General features: G+C 41.3%; 1 protein-coding gene across 1 annotated transcript; it reads left to right on the forward strand.

Annotated features, from left to right (window-relative positions):
- Nucleotides 1-1554: 1554 nt before the first annotated feature.
- LOC129742352 (putative gustatory receptor 28b) lies at nucleotides 1555-12429 on the forward strand. The gene is made up of 6 exons (XM_055734244.1): nucleotides 1555-1574; nucleotides 3520-4077; nucleotides 11405-11525; nucleotides 11647-11721; nucleotides 11819-11908; nucleotides 12173-12429. Exons 1-6 carry the CDS (start codon nucleotides 1555-1557, stop codon nucleotides 12242-12244), a joined length of 936 nt encoding a protein of 311 aa, XP_055590219.1. The 3' UTR covers nucleotides 12245-12429.
- The last annotated feature ends 4023 nt before the right edge of the window (nucleotides 12430-16452 follow it).

Here is a 16452-nt window from a genome sequence, read left to right on the forward strand (position 1 = left end):
GTCTAGAGTTGACAGCAAGTAAAACTCCGCCTCCAATTGACTTTTTGCTGTTCAGGGGGTTTCGATCGCAACGGAACACTGCATAATCTGGGCCGATGATTTGACTGGATAAAGTGCGGTCATTTAGCCATGTTTCTGTAAAGGCGATGATTTCATAGCAGGAGCATGACGTGGCAAGGAGGTAATCAACCAGACAGGGATTGATACCACCAACGTTCTGGTAATAAACATTGATGGGCTCGGATGTATCGGATGCAGAGCGAGAACGAAGATCCCTGGAAATGCAAATTCCATCACGAGGAGGAGGACAGTTCAAAGTAGCGTACTTGCCTGAAATCGCAGGCTGGAGAACCCCTTCACCACAGACGAACTCAGGGCCGGGACGACTGTTGTCGCTGGCAGGAAACGGCGCGACTGAGTCGAAGGGCTCAGAGGTCTCCGTAGTTCCTGATACGTTGCGTCCCGGTGCTGGAGGCCCAGTAGATGTAGCGGAGTCGAGATGATTTTGCGGGGTTGATCTGTGATGAATCGGAAACTGGATACACGAGGAAGATGTTCTCATCATAACGGGGTACTTGCCTGTGAGAGCGGTCTGTAGAACCCCCTCGCCACCATCGAACTCAGGGTCAGGACGACTGAAGACGCAGGCAGGAAACAGCGCGACTGAGTCGAAGGGCTCCGGGGTCTCCATAAAGCGAACGTCGCTGCGTCCTGGTGCTGAAACCCAAGAAATGGCCGAGGTACTTGCAGGCGGGAATGAGCGGTCGTTTGCGTGGTGTCTGCGTTCGGGTGAAATATTATCACACAGAGATAAAGTTCTTGAAATGTATGAGTACTTGCCTGGCTATGTGTTGTTCCGCTATACAAAGCAGAAAAAACGAATTGCAACCATGGTTGTCAACTGTTTTTTTAAGTCTGGAAGATTTTGAACAAAAGTCTGAAAAAGTCTGAGTGGTGATTTTCGTCAGTTCGAGCCCAAGAGTAAGCATCGATGACAGTTGTACCGGATAAGTTTTTCAATGACTGTCCGCCAACTGTATCGTTGATATAAGTCGCGAATGAGATAAAGATGTAAAAACGATTATAATCGAAACAAAAAATTCTGCTCATTGCTTTTCGAAAAATGCTCATTGCCTTGCTTCACATTTATTTTACCATAATTTCTCTCTCTTTTAACAGCTCTAAACTTCTTTTTGATTCTCAATTAGTGCGTACCATAACACAACCTAAACATTTTGAATTTCCTTTGTTTTGTTGCAAAAATTTAAGGTCTAACTAAAAAGTCTGGAATTGTCTAGAAGAAACGTCAAAAGTCTGGAAGTCTGGAAACCTAAAAAAAGTTTTTGACGGAAGGCCAAAAAGTCTGGAACATCTTGACAAAATCTGGAAGGTTGACTTTTCTGATTGCAGCAAGAAAAATCCTAGAAAAACTTCTAGCAACTCGTGTTTCGCCATTCCTAAAGCAGCACAACCTATTATACTGCTATCAATATGGTTTTCGCGAAGGCTCCAGTACTTTATCAGCAGCGACTGAACTAGTCGATGATATTCACAATGCCCTCGACAATCGCAAGGTAATGGGTGTGTTATTCCTTGATTAAAAAAAAAGCCTTCGACACGATCGACCATTTCATACTACTGAACAAATTAGATGCCTATGGAATCAGAGGTATTGCCACTTCTCACCTTGCTGACTATCTTGTTAATAGGAAGCAGTATGTACAAATTATTTAATCAACTAGTGATCTTGGATACCTTCCCGCTGGAGTTCCTCAAGGCAGCAATCTGGAACCCTTGCTGTTCATCTTGTATGTGAACGATATCTATAGGATGCATTTGCACAGAAGAGATTCCCCGCATATTTCAGTAAAATGAAATATAACAATCTGCCTCCACACTTGAAACTCATCAGTAACAAATAAAGTTTCGAGCAGGAATTAAAAGTCCACATTAAAGCCAATATAGAAAACTATTTATCAAAAGTGAAAGCAAAACAAACAAGATCGTTGATCATGCAGTAGATCAGTTAATCAAAGTCCCCTTAACAGAGAATAATCTCACAAAAGGCTTGAAAGAGAAGACGAGCTCCTCACTTCAGCCACACCCGCCACTAATTGCCAACGCCCATTGCCCACCGCCTCTAGCTGCAAACGAACAAAAACTAAAATATATCAAATTGTTTAACGAAAAAAATTCTGTTAAACTACGAAAAACGTTGAAAAAAAATATCTGAAAGTAAATCAACTCCCGGGGGCTTTTCTTTGCTAAAAGATATGATCATCAAATTATGTTGTGATTCGAAAAACTATGTAAATGTCAAACATCGAAGAATTTGTTTTCGGTACCTCACAAAGCCAAGCGTATCTCAAACACTAATAATTTTTGACGCAGATGTTGTAAACAGTACATCGAACATACTTTCACAAAAAAAATTACTGATTCGCATTAACTCGGAGATGTAAATAAATAATCAAAGTTTCAGTTTCAACAAAGAAGTGTAAGAATAAAATTTTTGAGTGAATAAGTTGTTGATGGTTTAAAAATATACTTTGATCAATGTTTCCTGATTGCGCAAAATTCTTCCACTTTACGGTGCTCGTCAAAAGTGAATGACTTTCCAATCTCCTAATGTATAAAGTTAATTTATTTATGAAGATTTTGTTTAAGGGGGGGGGTAGGGTCTAACGGGTATAAAAAAACACAATTTTCACGATTTTTTTTCTAGAGCTATCGTTCAAACAAATGTATTCAAATTTTTTGCATTATACAAAGCATTGTTAAAAGTACATTTAGTAATTTTTTCGTAGAAAAATATTGAAAAATGAGCCGGTGACGGAGCATTTTCGAGGATGCCTTTTAGAAAACAGGATTTGCGGTGGACACTGTATCTCAGCACAGAATCATCTGAAGTCAAAAAATCAGAGCAAAATATTTTTAATAGATGTTTTTCTGGACCCCAACGTTTTTATTTGACTTAAAAATATTTTTATGAAATTTTTGTGGCTGTTTGAAGAAAAAACTACGATTTTTCACTTAAAATCCGCCATTTTTTACCTGTAAAATCTCCCCAAAGTAAAAAAAATCAAAAAAGAAAAACGTTGGGGTCTGGTATTTTATATGTAGAAAATATGTTCCAAATTTGAAAAGAATCGGATAAGTGGTTTTCAAATGACGATGTCCACGGACTTTATAAATGTGCTTTCGAGAAAAACGCGTTTGAAGTTTCTGCTCTTGCTTTCTTGCAGTATTAGATAGGAGGAGATAAAGGCCTATAACTTCTACAGTTTTGCTTCAATTGACTTGAAAATTTGACACAAAATTCTTGAAATGTTTTACGATAAGAAAATAAAAAAATAAAAAAATCGATTTTTTGAAAGTGTTAGACCCTACCTCCCCCTTAATATTTTGTTTTGAATAATTTGAGTGTTTCTTAGTAATGTTGAGTTTGAATAATTTTCCTCAACCAAATAAAATCGTAACTGAAAATGTGCATTCTATCATTTTCATTTTTTTTTCTAGGAAATCCGCAGCCCTATCCCTTCTGTGTTTCGCTATCAAAGGGGCAGATCAAATGTACAGTTGCCTTAATACTTGCAAAAAAGAACAGCTACTGATGTGTCTTCCACTTTGGATAATCCCGCAATCCGTCTATTTGATCTGCGTTCTTCAGTACACTGGAATGTTGCTTTTGATTAAGGACCGCTTTGAGGCATTGAACCGGACGCTTCTGCAAATCGACTCAATGACATCGACCCATTGCAACTCATTCGGCATCAGCGGTGGAGAAAACCGCCCTTCCGATGCCAATCACCATCCTCAGCGCTTTGGAATGTTAGCCTCGCGGAAAATGTCATCGAAAGCCCGGCCCAGTCGATGGACGCATCAGATGGAACGACACGGCGAGGAATTCGTGGAACGGCTCAATCACCTGAGACAAATCTACCGGCTGGTTCTTCGATTGCGAGCCGTAATTGGACAGATGAACCATTCGTTTGGCATGCAAATTTTGATTCTGGTCCAGAACCATTTCGTAACGTTGATACTGCATGGCTATGGCGCATATTCCACGATTGTTGGGTAATTATTTTTCAATTTCATATTGACGGAGCCATGGGGAAGGCTAAAACGAAAATAAGAAGAAATTTCCAGTGAGACTCTTAGCTGTGTGGTAGTTTTTTATGCAACATTTTTACAACTGACAAAAAAGTATTTTGTCGGTACTATTCTTAAAATATTCCAACAAGGCTTGTCAAATAAACACATGTGGACGACCATGCCGATGTCCTGAAAATTTCGAAACAAGTATTACGTGTGTACATTAGGGTGTCCTAAAACTGCATAATGTGTGGGAATCTGGGGGTTCACCCTCCAAATTGCAGATTAGGATGTGAAGAACAAACTTTTGTATGAGACCGACTAAAAAAATCATGTTCCGCAAACGCAATCTTTGAAAAAAGTCCACATACAAAATATTTTATTTTAAATAAATTCTGGGTCCAAAAATTTTCACAAAGTTTATATATTTTAAATTTTTTAAATTTTATTTGGATTGAATACTACACAAAAAAATGAAAAAAGAACCGAATTTTTATCAAAATCGAAAATAAGCAACCTATTTACAAGAAAAAAAAATCCAAAAATTTTATATTCAACTGACCAAAATGTGTACCTAGCGTAGAATATTTTTGATTCCAATGCCATCAAAAGATGCGGTTTTTTGTGCATTTAAATTTTGCTGAACAAAGCATGTTGTTTGTATCATCGTGTGAAGAGCTATTCAGAGTTTAAACCTTAATAAAATCACAAAATCACACAGAAAAAAAGTATTTGAAGAAAAACCAAATTTTTATGCTTCTGCAGAACATCATGTCTCAGAATCCCTTTCACTCTTGAGATTCAGTGCAACCCTTTCCATTTGCCAGATTCAGCTCAAATTTAGCATAAAGCCTTTAGATGATTTCTTTTACCAACCAAGTCTTTTTTCGCAAGTGTTTTGATTTTAAAGTAGGTATTTATTAAGACAAATTTTACTAAATTCTAAACCGTGAATAGCTCTTCACAAGATGATACAAACAACATGCTTTCTTCGGCAAAATTTAAGTGCACAAAAATCCGCATCTTTTGATGGCATTGATATCAAAAATATTCTACGCTAGGTACACATTTTGGTCAGTTGAATACAAAATTTTAGGACCGCAAAAAAAAAATTTTCTTGAAAAAAGCTTGCTTATTTTCGATTTTGATACAAATTTGGTTATTTTTCCATTTTTTGCGTGTAGTATTTAACCCATAAAAAATTAAAAAAATGTGAAATATTAAAATTTTCTAAAAGTTTTTGGACCCAGAATTTATTTCAAATAAAATATTTTGAAAGTGGACTTCTTTTCAAAGATCGCGTTTGCGGAACCTCTAAACATGATTTTTTTAGTCGGCCCCATACAAAAGTTTGTTCTCTACATCCTTATCAACCATTTTGAGGGTGAGCTCCCAGATTCCCAGAAATTATGCAATTTCGGGACACCCTAGTGTACATTTACAAGGAAAAATTGTATCAAAATAGTTATTTATGCAACAAGTTGCAAAATTCACGTATATGCAACGAGGCTTACCAAGTTCGAAAATAACGAATAAGACATCAAGTAGGCGATAACGAGTAGGCAAGGGTTAGATGAGCTTCGTAGGATAAAATTTTTTTTGAGTATGGGAGAGTGGGGAATCATGGGCCACTTTTTTCATTGCTCCATAACTTCTTTATTATAAAACATAAAATGATAAACATAAGTGGTATGGTTTTTTACCTTTCTAACGTATCATAAGTCATTTTTTTTTATTAAGTTATTTTACCCAACTGACTGTTGTGAAAAAGCAATATTTTTTTATCTTGAAAAAATGGTGGGAAATCGTGGGCCACCAAATCAAAATTGACCAAATAATATGCAAAGTTTATGAGTTCACCCAAAACTTTGATTTCATAATTCATTTCGTTATTTTAAAGTAATTTAAGATGATGGAATTAAAAAGAGAATTGTGTATGATCGAAGAGTTTCGAAAACCTGGCTCGCGGACGTTTCGGCAAAGTTCCTTATATAGTATGAAAATTTTTTTTCATAACCCTTCAAACTTAAGAAAACTTTACAGATAGGAAAAACGTATTTAAAGTTCTGAATGTATATAAAAACATCAAAAAATTACGTGGCTCGAGATACCCCAAAAAATGTGGCCCACGATTCCCCACAAGCTATGATTTGCAAATTGGTTGGGTTTGTGTGACTTATTGATGTTTCATCAAAAAATCCTTTTCCGAGTGAAATGACATGACAAAATTAAGATCATATTCATTGCTTGATAAATAAAAAAAGCATATGATGCGTATTTAAGACAACAACATATAGAAAAATATGCTTACGCAAAGCGACGGCGATGACAATTGGATTGAAAATTTTATCTCAACACACATCTGAGAGATTCATAGTGGCCCACGATACCCCACTCTCCTCTAGGTGTTAAAATTGTAAAGGGTGTTTGTATCACAAAGTGGTCAAACTAAATTACGTGTAAATTGCGTGTATATCGATTATTTGAAAAAACCAAAGTATCTTTCTTTTTGAAGTTTAATATTTGTTTATTAAAAAAAATTATTTGTTAGACATACAAAATACTCAGTTGATATTTCGGTCGACCTGGTCTTAATTGGCGAGACTTTCGTTTAACGCCTGCCATCAGATTTTGTACAGCCACCTTATCCTCCTTCTTCGGCGCAGAATGCCAGTTTGCTTTAAACTGCTTCTCGCTGCTTACAGTTTTTTGGCTCTTCTTACGGTTTTGCTTAACTCCAATATTTACCACTTGGGAAAAGTTCTGTTGTGTTGGAAGAGTTCTTATTCTTGCGCACCATCTGAATGTTATTAGCGGCAAACCACTCCATGGCCTTTTTTCATAATGGCAGGATGCCAAATTCGGAAAAAAGGCTAGGACAAGTCATGTATCATCAGGAAAAGTAGAAACGCTTTTGAAAACACTCTTTTACATAAATTTCCTTGTTGGCGGTCCCGGCTGTAACGAAAATGTCGCTTTTCAAGCCTAAGGTACAGATAGATTTCCACACGAGATATTTCTTGGCAAACTCTGATAGTTTAATATGCTTTAAAATGTATGCCACCTTTCCTCATTAGGTTGCTGTACAAAACTCTTGTCCTGGGAGCTGTCTGCAGTCGGCCTTGGCGTGGATTTTGTCGTCCAGTACCACGCAATCAAACTTTGTCAACAATGTCGCAAACAGTTCCCGAGATCTTGTTTTTGCCGTAAGGTTTTGCTTTTCATTGCGATTAGCAGTCACTACCTTCTTATAAGTCGATAGACCCGATCGTTTTTTAAGCTTCATGCACGGTTGTAGAAGATATTCCCAACGTACTGGCGACATCTCGAACGGAGAAATTGGAGTTTCGCTTTGTTTCATTTTTAAGATTTTTCATTATCATTCGGATACGATATTTGAGCGAATTTGCAAACATTTAAATTTAACCCATTCCCTCGTAATTATCTATCAGTGTGTTGAAATAAATTGAAAACGAATCACCCCTCGGTGACCAAAAACAAACAAATACCTACGAAAAGTGATTAAAACCTAGTCCACACTAGGAGACGGTTTGTCTCGAGACGGTCTCAGCGTCACCCATTTTCTTCGGGAGACACTGAGACCGTCTCAGGTTTCCAACAACAACAACAGACAACAAAGTTCGTCTCATAACAAAAATCGCAGTTCATGTTGCCTAGTGTGGACTAGGCTTAACATCCGTTGGCAGCAGTGGCGCTAACAAAGAACGCAATCCCGGAAAAGAAAAACATCTTGCAAGGAGGTGAAAAGAGCCACTTGTCGCAAAGTCGCCGAGAAAACGCCAGCCAATTGCCGCGTTGCCACAGGTAAGCGGATTTATCATCATCGCCATCCAGAGCGCGATATTGAAACTCCCTCTCTCAGTTCTTCTCCACCACAGAGCCCGAAAAATATTCTGCTACGCCAACAAGAGCCAGCAACTTTGTCGCTATTTTCCTTCCGGCAAAATCACTCTCGGAAGAACAGATTTCGCTCGGCGGCAAAGCCAAAGCGGACACGAGGTGATCGCTGGGGAGGATTTCTATCTGCAAAAGGGTCGTAGCAGTGAGGAGACCTCACTTTTCACTATTCCCGTTGCTGATCGGAACTTTTCATCCGACAGGGCCCTTTTTTGTGATACACGGCTCTTCGCAAATCATCTTGCGAATCGACTTGTCGAACGACTGGCTCGTGTATCAGCACCATTGATATCGTACACTTTGCTTTCTTTTTCGGGAACAGTGGTTTAAAGAAGAGCCTGGAGACTAATTCCGGGAACCACTTGCTTCCAGGGCTGAACAGCCTAGTTGGCATATCATCAGGGTTGAAATTACCACCGATTTTTCCCCCTTTTGGGCGCCGAACGCCCAGCTAGCATCTGTAAGGAGGAGCATTTCGTAGTCTTTCCTTTCGAGGATCTGAGGCACAACATTCATCGATTTTGGGACAGTTCATGACCGAGCGGTCTGACCCTTTATCGAGAACATACTTGGTCGACGGAACCGCTGCGTGCGCGAATGAGCTGGTCTGTGTATTCGAAGACAGTCGAGGGCGAAAGAGTTTTTGCCAGGAACGGACGACAATATTCGGGCACCGAATCCCGGAGCGAAATCATGCGCTTAGAGGAATCGTTGCAAAAATATCCACATCCGGGTAATCAGACGTGACGTGAAGGAGGGTCGCGTCGCACCTTAGGCTAGTAAACTACTGCTCCCGATTTATAAAATTGTTATGGAAATTATCGACCTGGAACTTTGGCGACGACTTTTAGCATGAAAACACGAACACGAAATGGAACTTTGAACATTTTAACCCTTGCCCAACAAGGCAAGCTGGCTCAACTTGCTAGAGAAGCTAGCCGCCTCAAGATTGAAATTCTGGGACTGAAGAAGTCCGTTGGCCTAACACTGGAGAATGCAAGACACAGTCCGGGCAAGTCCTGCTTTACTCTAGCATACGAGGAGAACATGCTACTCGGGAACGAGGAGTTGGTTTCCTGTTAAGCTCGCAGGCCTATGCGGCCTTCATAAGATGGGAACCGATATACGAAAGAATAATCGAAACCAGATTCAGAACACAGGTTAGAAACCTTATAATGGTCAAGTCTTATGCGCCAACTGACGTTGCCAAATTGCAGCAGAAAGAGAAGTTTTACAGACAACTGAACATTGTGTTTGAGAAAATTCCGAAGGGTGACATTCAAATCCATTTGTGCGACTTCAACGCAAAGATAGGCTCCGACAATCAGGACCTTGAGCGCATCATGGGGCGCCATGACCAAGGACAGATGAGCGTAAACGGAGAGCTGTTTGTAGAATTTTGTGGCAACAACATCATGGTGATCGGTGGATCGCTCTTCTTCCATCGACCAGCACATTAGATCCCTTGGGTATCCCGAGATTGCCGAACAGAACATCAAATTGACCACATCTGCATCAGCCGAAAATGGAGAAGGAGCCTTCTTGATGAGCGCAACAAACGAAGCGCAGAAATTACATCTGACCATCACCTCGTCCTTGGCGGGATACCACTGAGAGTTGCGCGTTTCCAACGGCGCGAGGAGAAAGTCGGGTGTCGATACGACGTCCGCCGGTTGGAGAATCCAGAGATGAAAAGGGCATACGTTGAACAGCTAGAATCCCGAACCTCGGAATCAAAAATGCCTTTATCACGACGAGCCAAGGTACTCTCGGTAAAGTTTGTGGAAGAAGAAGCGAATGGATGTCGGATGGAGCTTTGATGATGGTCAATGATCGAAGAAAGGTGAAAATCCGAATTGAGCAGGCATGTACAGGGTCAGCCAAAGCAGCCGCCCACTTACGATATGCGGAACTGGAAAAGTTAAACGAGCTTGTAAATAGACGAAACAAGAGAGCCTGGACAAACTCCCTAGCCGAAGAGGGAGAAAGAGCCGCCACCAATGGAGATATACGATTACTCTATGACATTTCTCGCCAGTATGCAGAGTATCCTCGTAAAGGTCCCAAAGAAAGAAGACATGACAGAGTGCGGTAACTGGCGAGGCATAACTTTGATCTGTACAACCTTAAAAGTACTCCGCAAAGTGATCCTGAACAGGATCCAGGAGAAAATCGACGCTACACTCCCACGGCAACAAGCTGGATCCCGATCCGGACGAGCATGTGTGGACCACATCACAACGCCACGAATTATACTGGAACAAATCAACGAGTTTCAGGACTGCTTCGTTGATTTCGTAAAAGCATTAGTTCGACTTAACCATGAAAACATCTGGGCGGCTGGAAGGCGACGAGGGGTCCCTGAGAAACTAGTCCATCTCATCGAAGCACAGTATGAGGCATTTTCGTGCAAATTCTTGGACGACGGTGTCTTGTCCAAACATGCTGGAGTGATATAAGGATGTGTCTTATCACCGCTGCTTTTTCTCATCGTAATGGATGAGATCTTGACTGGATCGATTGACAGTAGACCAAACCGAGGATTGCCGTGGAATCCTTCGACAATGGAGCATCTGAACGATCTTGACCTGGCTGACGATATTGTTTTGTTCGCCCAAAGACAACAAGACATGCAGAGCAAACTCGATGACCTCACCGAAAGTTCCAAGGCAGCAGTTCTCAAAATCAATGTCGGAAAGACCAAGTCGATGGAAATCAACACAGGAAATCCTTCCTGAGCAACATGTTGAGAAATTGGAGTGCTTCCAGTATCTTGGTAGCCAGATTACGCCTGAAAAGACATCGAAACCCGGATCAGGAAGGTCCGATTTGCGTCTGGCGCTCACGCCAGATCTCTCTACGAACAAAAATCAGAATCTTCAACTCAAACGGCAAATCCTTATTGCTGTACGGGTGTGAAATTTGGTACACATATGCGGTGACGATGCGAAAACTGAAAGTTTTTGTGAATCGCTGCCTGCGGAGTATCATCCGTGCTTGGTGGCCTGCAACTGGATCTCAAATGAGGAACTACATCGCCGGTGTCATCAAAGGGCGCTGGAAATCGAGATTCGGGAACGTAAGCGAAGATGGATTGGGCACACGCTGCGAAGATATGAGAACGAGATTTGCAGAGAGGCGTTTGAATGGAATCCAGAGGAACATCAAAAAATAGGCAGACCCAAACGAGGATCTTGGCTGGGACCAAGGGAAGACGCTGGTTCCGGATCATCAACAGTGGAGGTCTTTTACCACGGTCCTATGCGACGGAGAATCGACGCGAGACCATTAAGTAAGTTAGTTTGGGGCCCCGATCTAACGTTTTCCTATCAAATTTTATACAAAAACATGTTTTAAATAATTCTCTCAAATATTTCTTGTTTTATTTCAGCATCAGCAATGGAATCGTCAAGTTCGATACGTTGGATAAACTTTTTATGGCTCTGTGGATATTTTATATATTCCTAGAAAATTTCATTCTTTGCTACACGAGTAGCGCGACTCTCAATGAGGTACGAACAGAGAAATTATTTTTAAATCAATAACTTAATAATAAAAAGCCGCTATTGTTTTTCATGTCTCTTTCCATAACAACGTTCTTGTCGTCAACGGATGCACCACGGACTCGTCCAGGTCGACAAGAATGCATATCTGCTGCACGATGCAATATTCCACAACAACTGGCACTCATCATCCAGCTATCAAATGGTAATATCCGTTAATTAAATAACGGCACTCAAAACAAAAGGGCATTAAAAAAAACCTTTTTCCTTTAAAATCAATTACTGGACCGAACTTCAATCAGGAGGCCTCCTTCCGGTTGAATGTGACTGAATGGAAGCCACGCCTGGACAGCTGTGGCCTGTTCGACATCAATTTGGCGCTTTTTTACAAGGTAATAAACCAGTCGGATTATACCAATCAAATTACACCTCATTAGCTGGGGACTTGGCTGGGATTCGTTTTTTTCCTGTGTGTCATTTTATGTGGGCAATTCAAGTTTCTCCCCCCCAGCCGCGTTTGGCATTAATTTTCGATTGCAAATAATAACCTTACCATTGTAAAAAAAACTCATCCGGGTGCTCAGCTGAGGCTTGGTTGGCTGAGTTGAAACAAACCGGAAGTGCCCACGTACTACAGATTATCCTTTCCATTACAGATAATTGCCGCTGTGACAACGTACTTGATAATTTTAATTCAATTTGATCAGCTCCAGTCGAAGGTTCAGTGAGATTCAAGAGTGCAGCGAAGTGGCAAATTAATGACCGGAACCGTAGCCATAAAGAATACATTGGACACTTTTATGTGGATTTAAAAAGGAATTTAATTGAAGTCATCTGTATTAATTTTTTTATCCGGCCCAGCTAAGGCAAACAATTGTGCGAACGAAAATAAACTGAACATACGTTTCAGCTCACTGAGTGTCATAAAATAATAAATTAAACGCAATCGGTATTATTTCATTATTCGCTTCCTTTTTCTCACAACTTTTGAACATACCATCAAATCAAAATTTCGCGATTGGTTCATTATTTAAACATTCATTGAAAACCTAGAGTTGCTAAATTTGCTGAAGTTTGGTAGATTTAGCTAATAAGCATATTGCATTTACTTATTCCAGGAAATACAATGACAATAATATTAACATTTTAATAATTTTTTAAAGGTTTAAGAGGATTTTTTTTATAAAGGGTGATACGGTCAAAATTTGGTCAAGGAAAAACGCGTGTAAATCGGTGAAATCGTTTATTTTAAAAATCAAATTAAATTTCTATTTCGAGTTTAATTAGTATAAAATTCAGGAAAAATATTCAATTAGACTTCCGCTTTTCCAAATCTCCAAATCCGAAATGCCGGGCCTTACGCTTTAAGCCCTGTCATCAGATTTTGTACAGCCACCTTGTCCACCTTCTTCGCCGCAGAAAGCCAGTTTGCCTTGAACTGCTGCTCGTCCTTAGCAGTTTTTTCGTCTTCTTTAGGTTCCGCTTGACAATAGCCCAGTATTTCTCAATTGGGCAGAGCTCTGGCGTGTTGGGAGAGTTCTTGTCCTTGGGAACCACCCGCACGTTGTTGGCGGCGTACCACTCCATGGCCTTTTTACCGTAATGGCAAGATGCCAAATCCAGCCAAAACAGTACGGAACAACCGTGTTTCTTCAGGAAAGGCAGCAGACGTTTATTCAAACACTCTTTCACGTAAATTTCTTGGTTGACAGTCCCGGAAGCTATGAAAATGCTGCTTTTCAAGCCATAGGTACAGATGGCTTGCCAAACCAGATATTTCTTCGCGAACTTTGACAGTTTCATGTGCTTGAAAATATCTGCTACCTTTCCCCTTCCCTTTGCCGCCTAATACTCCTGTCCCGGAAGCTGCTTGTAGTCGGCTTTGACGTAAGTTTCGTCGTCCATTACCACGCGACAAACTTCGTCAGCATCGTCGTGTACCTACAGCCTCCGGGATCGCGCTTTGGCCGTCGTATTTTGTTTATCATCGCGATTTGGAGTCACTACCTTCTTGTAAGTCGATAGTCCGGCTCGTTTTTTGGCTCGATGCACGGTTGTAGACGATACACCCAGCTTATTGGTTTCGCTTGAAACTACCGGCAACTCTCTTTGTCGTTTCAGCGGCTTCCGGTTTTCGATTTCCCCCCGATCCAGACTTCCTGGCTGTCGACGAACATTCTCCAAACACTTTAATTACATTTGTAACGGTTGATTTGGCAACTTTTAGCGATTTTGCCAGCTTTGCGTGCGAGTAGCTCGGATTTTCGCGATGCGCTAGCAAAATTTTGATACGCTGCTCTTCTTCCTTGGACGGAATTCCGACAACTGAAGAGTGAATTCCAAAATCAAAATAGGAGCAACATTCTGCACACACAGGTTCAGGTTTTTAAATGCAACATAGAAAGAAATACGTCAAGTTGATATTGACCAAATTTTGGCCGTATCACCCTTTACTTAACGTCCAGATGCTTCATCCGCTGATGGGTTCGCGCCTCTTCCAGATACTGGATGCAAGGGATGTTGTCCTCCATTAACGTGAAACGAGTGCTAACCACATTCATTTTTTAACTAAATGGCGTTCCACTTTAAAACATCGTATTCAAAATATAGCAAAAACTAGCAGCTGATTTGAAAATATGTTTTTGATGAGGCTGTCATCCAACATCCAAGGCATTCAACAGTATATAATTTACCACGGCGATCGGCAGCACAAGCTATATTTTTGATTCAGAAAAATAAATAAAGTAAATCGAAAATTTTTTATCCTCAAATTTTGGGTACTCATTCAAGCAAAACTTTATTAGTTCATGATATTGAAAATGTTTTTCATCTTAAAACTGTAAAATAGATTATAATTTATCACTTGGGTATAAACATTTATGAATTTTTAAAAATATAGATTCATTTTATAATTGTTTGGAGTAAACAATAAAAAATCCTACTTTAAAGTTTTGTGTTTCAGTTACGTTTTTGTTTGTTTCATGGAAGGTGTATAAAAGTCCTAGAAAATATCTAATTACATCATAATGATTCTTGAATATTGAAAATTCGATTCCAACATAAAAAATTTGGTTGTCGCTGCCTTGGAAAATGGACTTTTTTCCAGCTTTTTGGGGATTTGAACCACTGTGCGTCTGCTGACGTTCTGTTGACCTCGAAGTAAGATTCCCGAAGATCATGAAAGCGTAACCTGATACAGATCTTCGATCACCGTAGTCGTTGGCAAAATCTGCATCAGTATATCCGATGAGTGGTTTCGATGTTGCGTTTCTGCGGAATACCAACGCCATAACGGTCATACGTCGATGGTATCGCAGAATACGCTGCAGGCCTTGCTAGTGGCTTTCTGTCGGGCTGGCCTGGTATTTAGTTAGTGCGCTAACCGCAGCACAGATATCTGGTCTCGAAGATGTCGCCAGATATTGTAGACAACCGATCAATCCCTTGAACGGTTTTTCGGTGATAACCTGGGATAAGCTAACCGCTTCTCAAATCTCACTCTCATCCGGGGTTGCGTGACAGTTGCTAACTGCGCTAACAGCAGCGCTGATGTTCGGCCTCGAAAATGACTGAAAACAACCGATCGAATCATTGAACGGCTGCTCGGTGATAACCTCACCATCGTTCTGCTGCGATGCCAACTTCCCTGGACTCGACCTCTGACGGAACCACCTGGCGGGCCTGGGACATCTCGCAGGCTGGTCTCTGCGCTGGCGGTCCTCCATCAGCTGACTGGCCCTCTGCGGTGGTCCTCTGTCTAGTGGCTGGCCCCTCGACCTGGCTGGTCCTTCTTCGCTGGTTGCTGAAGAACTTGCTAACCGCAAGTATTATTCAACTCACCATCGTTCTGCTGCGTCCATCGAACATGAATTGTCAGAAACAGAATGGGTTTCTTGTAACCTGAGTTAAGCTAACCGCTTCCCATGCCGCGAACTTCTCCAGCGCTGCCATCCATTTGGCGATACTACAAGGCGGTCTACAAGAAGATCCATTTGTACGGCGCTTCAGTCCACTGATGATTTGAGGTACTTCCTCATTAATACAAGCTGCTACGTTAGCCACGTAGCGCTTAGTGGCATCTCTGATTCGCTGACTGCGTCTCAGAGTCGGTACTGGATTGACGAAATCTTGATCATCATCGTCATCTGCATCATCGCTACTCTCGTAGTCGCTCTCGACTAGCGTCATGCGCTGACTAGCACCGGAACCGATGATTCGTTGATTCCGGGGGCTGATAACCTCAGCACGCGATCGAACAGAATGTCGTTCATGTTGCTTGCTGGTAACCCCAGAAAAGCAAACTCTTGTAGCTAACAGAGTCCTCTCTCAGTGGCTCTGAGAACTAGCCAGACTTCGATGGATTTCGCAGAACTCGTCTCAAATGCAGCAAAACTTAAGAGGTGGGTGAAATGGCCGGCAACTAACCTTCGCCTGAATCACCTCCTCCGCAGCACCCGGAACACCTTCCAAACATCGAAGACAAACTCGCGCATGCTAACCACAGCGCAGCTAAATAGCACGAGAATAATCCTCTCAACTTGCAGCTTCATGGACTTTCCTCTTGTTGCTCTCACGTTATTATCTCTCCGAAAAAGCAGGAGGCAACTTTCAGCCAGAATCGTCAAATCTTGCTCAGAGTTGCTGGCAACTAACCGCCTCCAAAGCCACAGAAAATTAAACTGCTGGCTTGGATGAGATCCAGCGTGCTGACGGCAGCATAGCTCCACATCTCGAGAGTAACCTACTCGACAAGCAGCTTCTTCGAACCTCCAATCCTGGCTAATACTTCATCTGGAGCATTCGGACCTGACCAATCTTGATTACAGATCCCGAGAGTCCTCCTCCCGGCCGTCGGGAATGAAACCATGCTGCTAACCGCAGCGCGGCTCGTGTCGGCATCGAGTGTAACCCTCTAGGAGCCCAACTTCCCGGCTTC

This window comes from Uranotaenia lowii, chromosome 2, assembly GCF_029784155.1.
Source record: "Uranotaenia lowii strain MFRU-FL chromosome 2, ASM2978415v1, whole genome shotgun sequence".
Classification (NCBI taxonomy): domain Eukaryota; kingdom Metazoa; phylum Arthropoda; class Insecta; order Diptera; family Culicidae; genus Uranotaenia; species Uranotaenia lowii.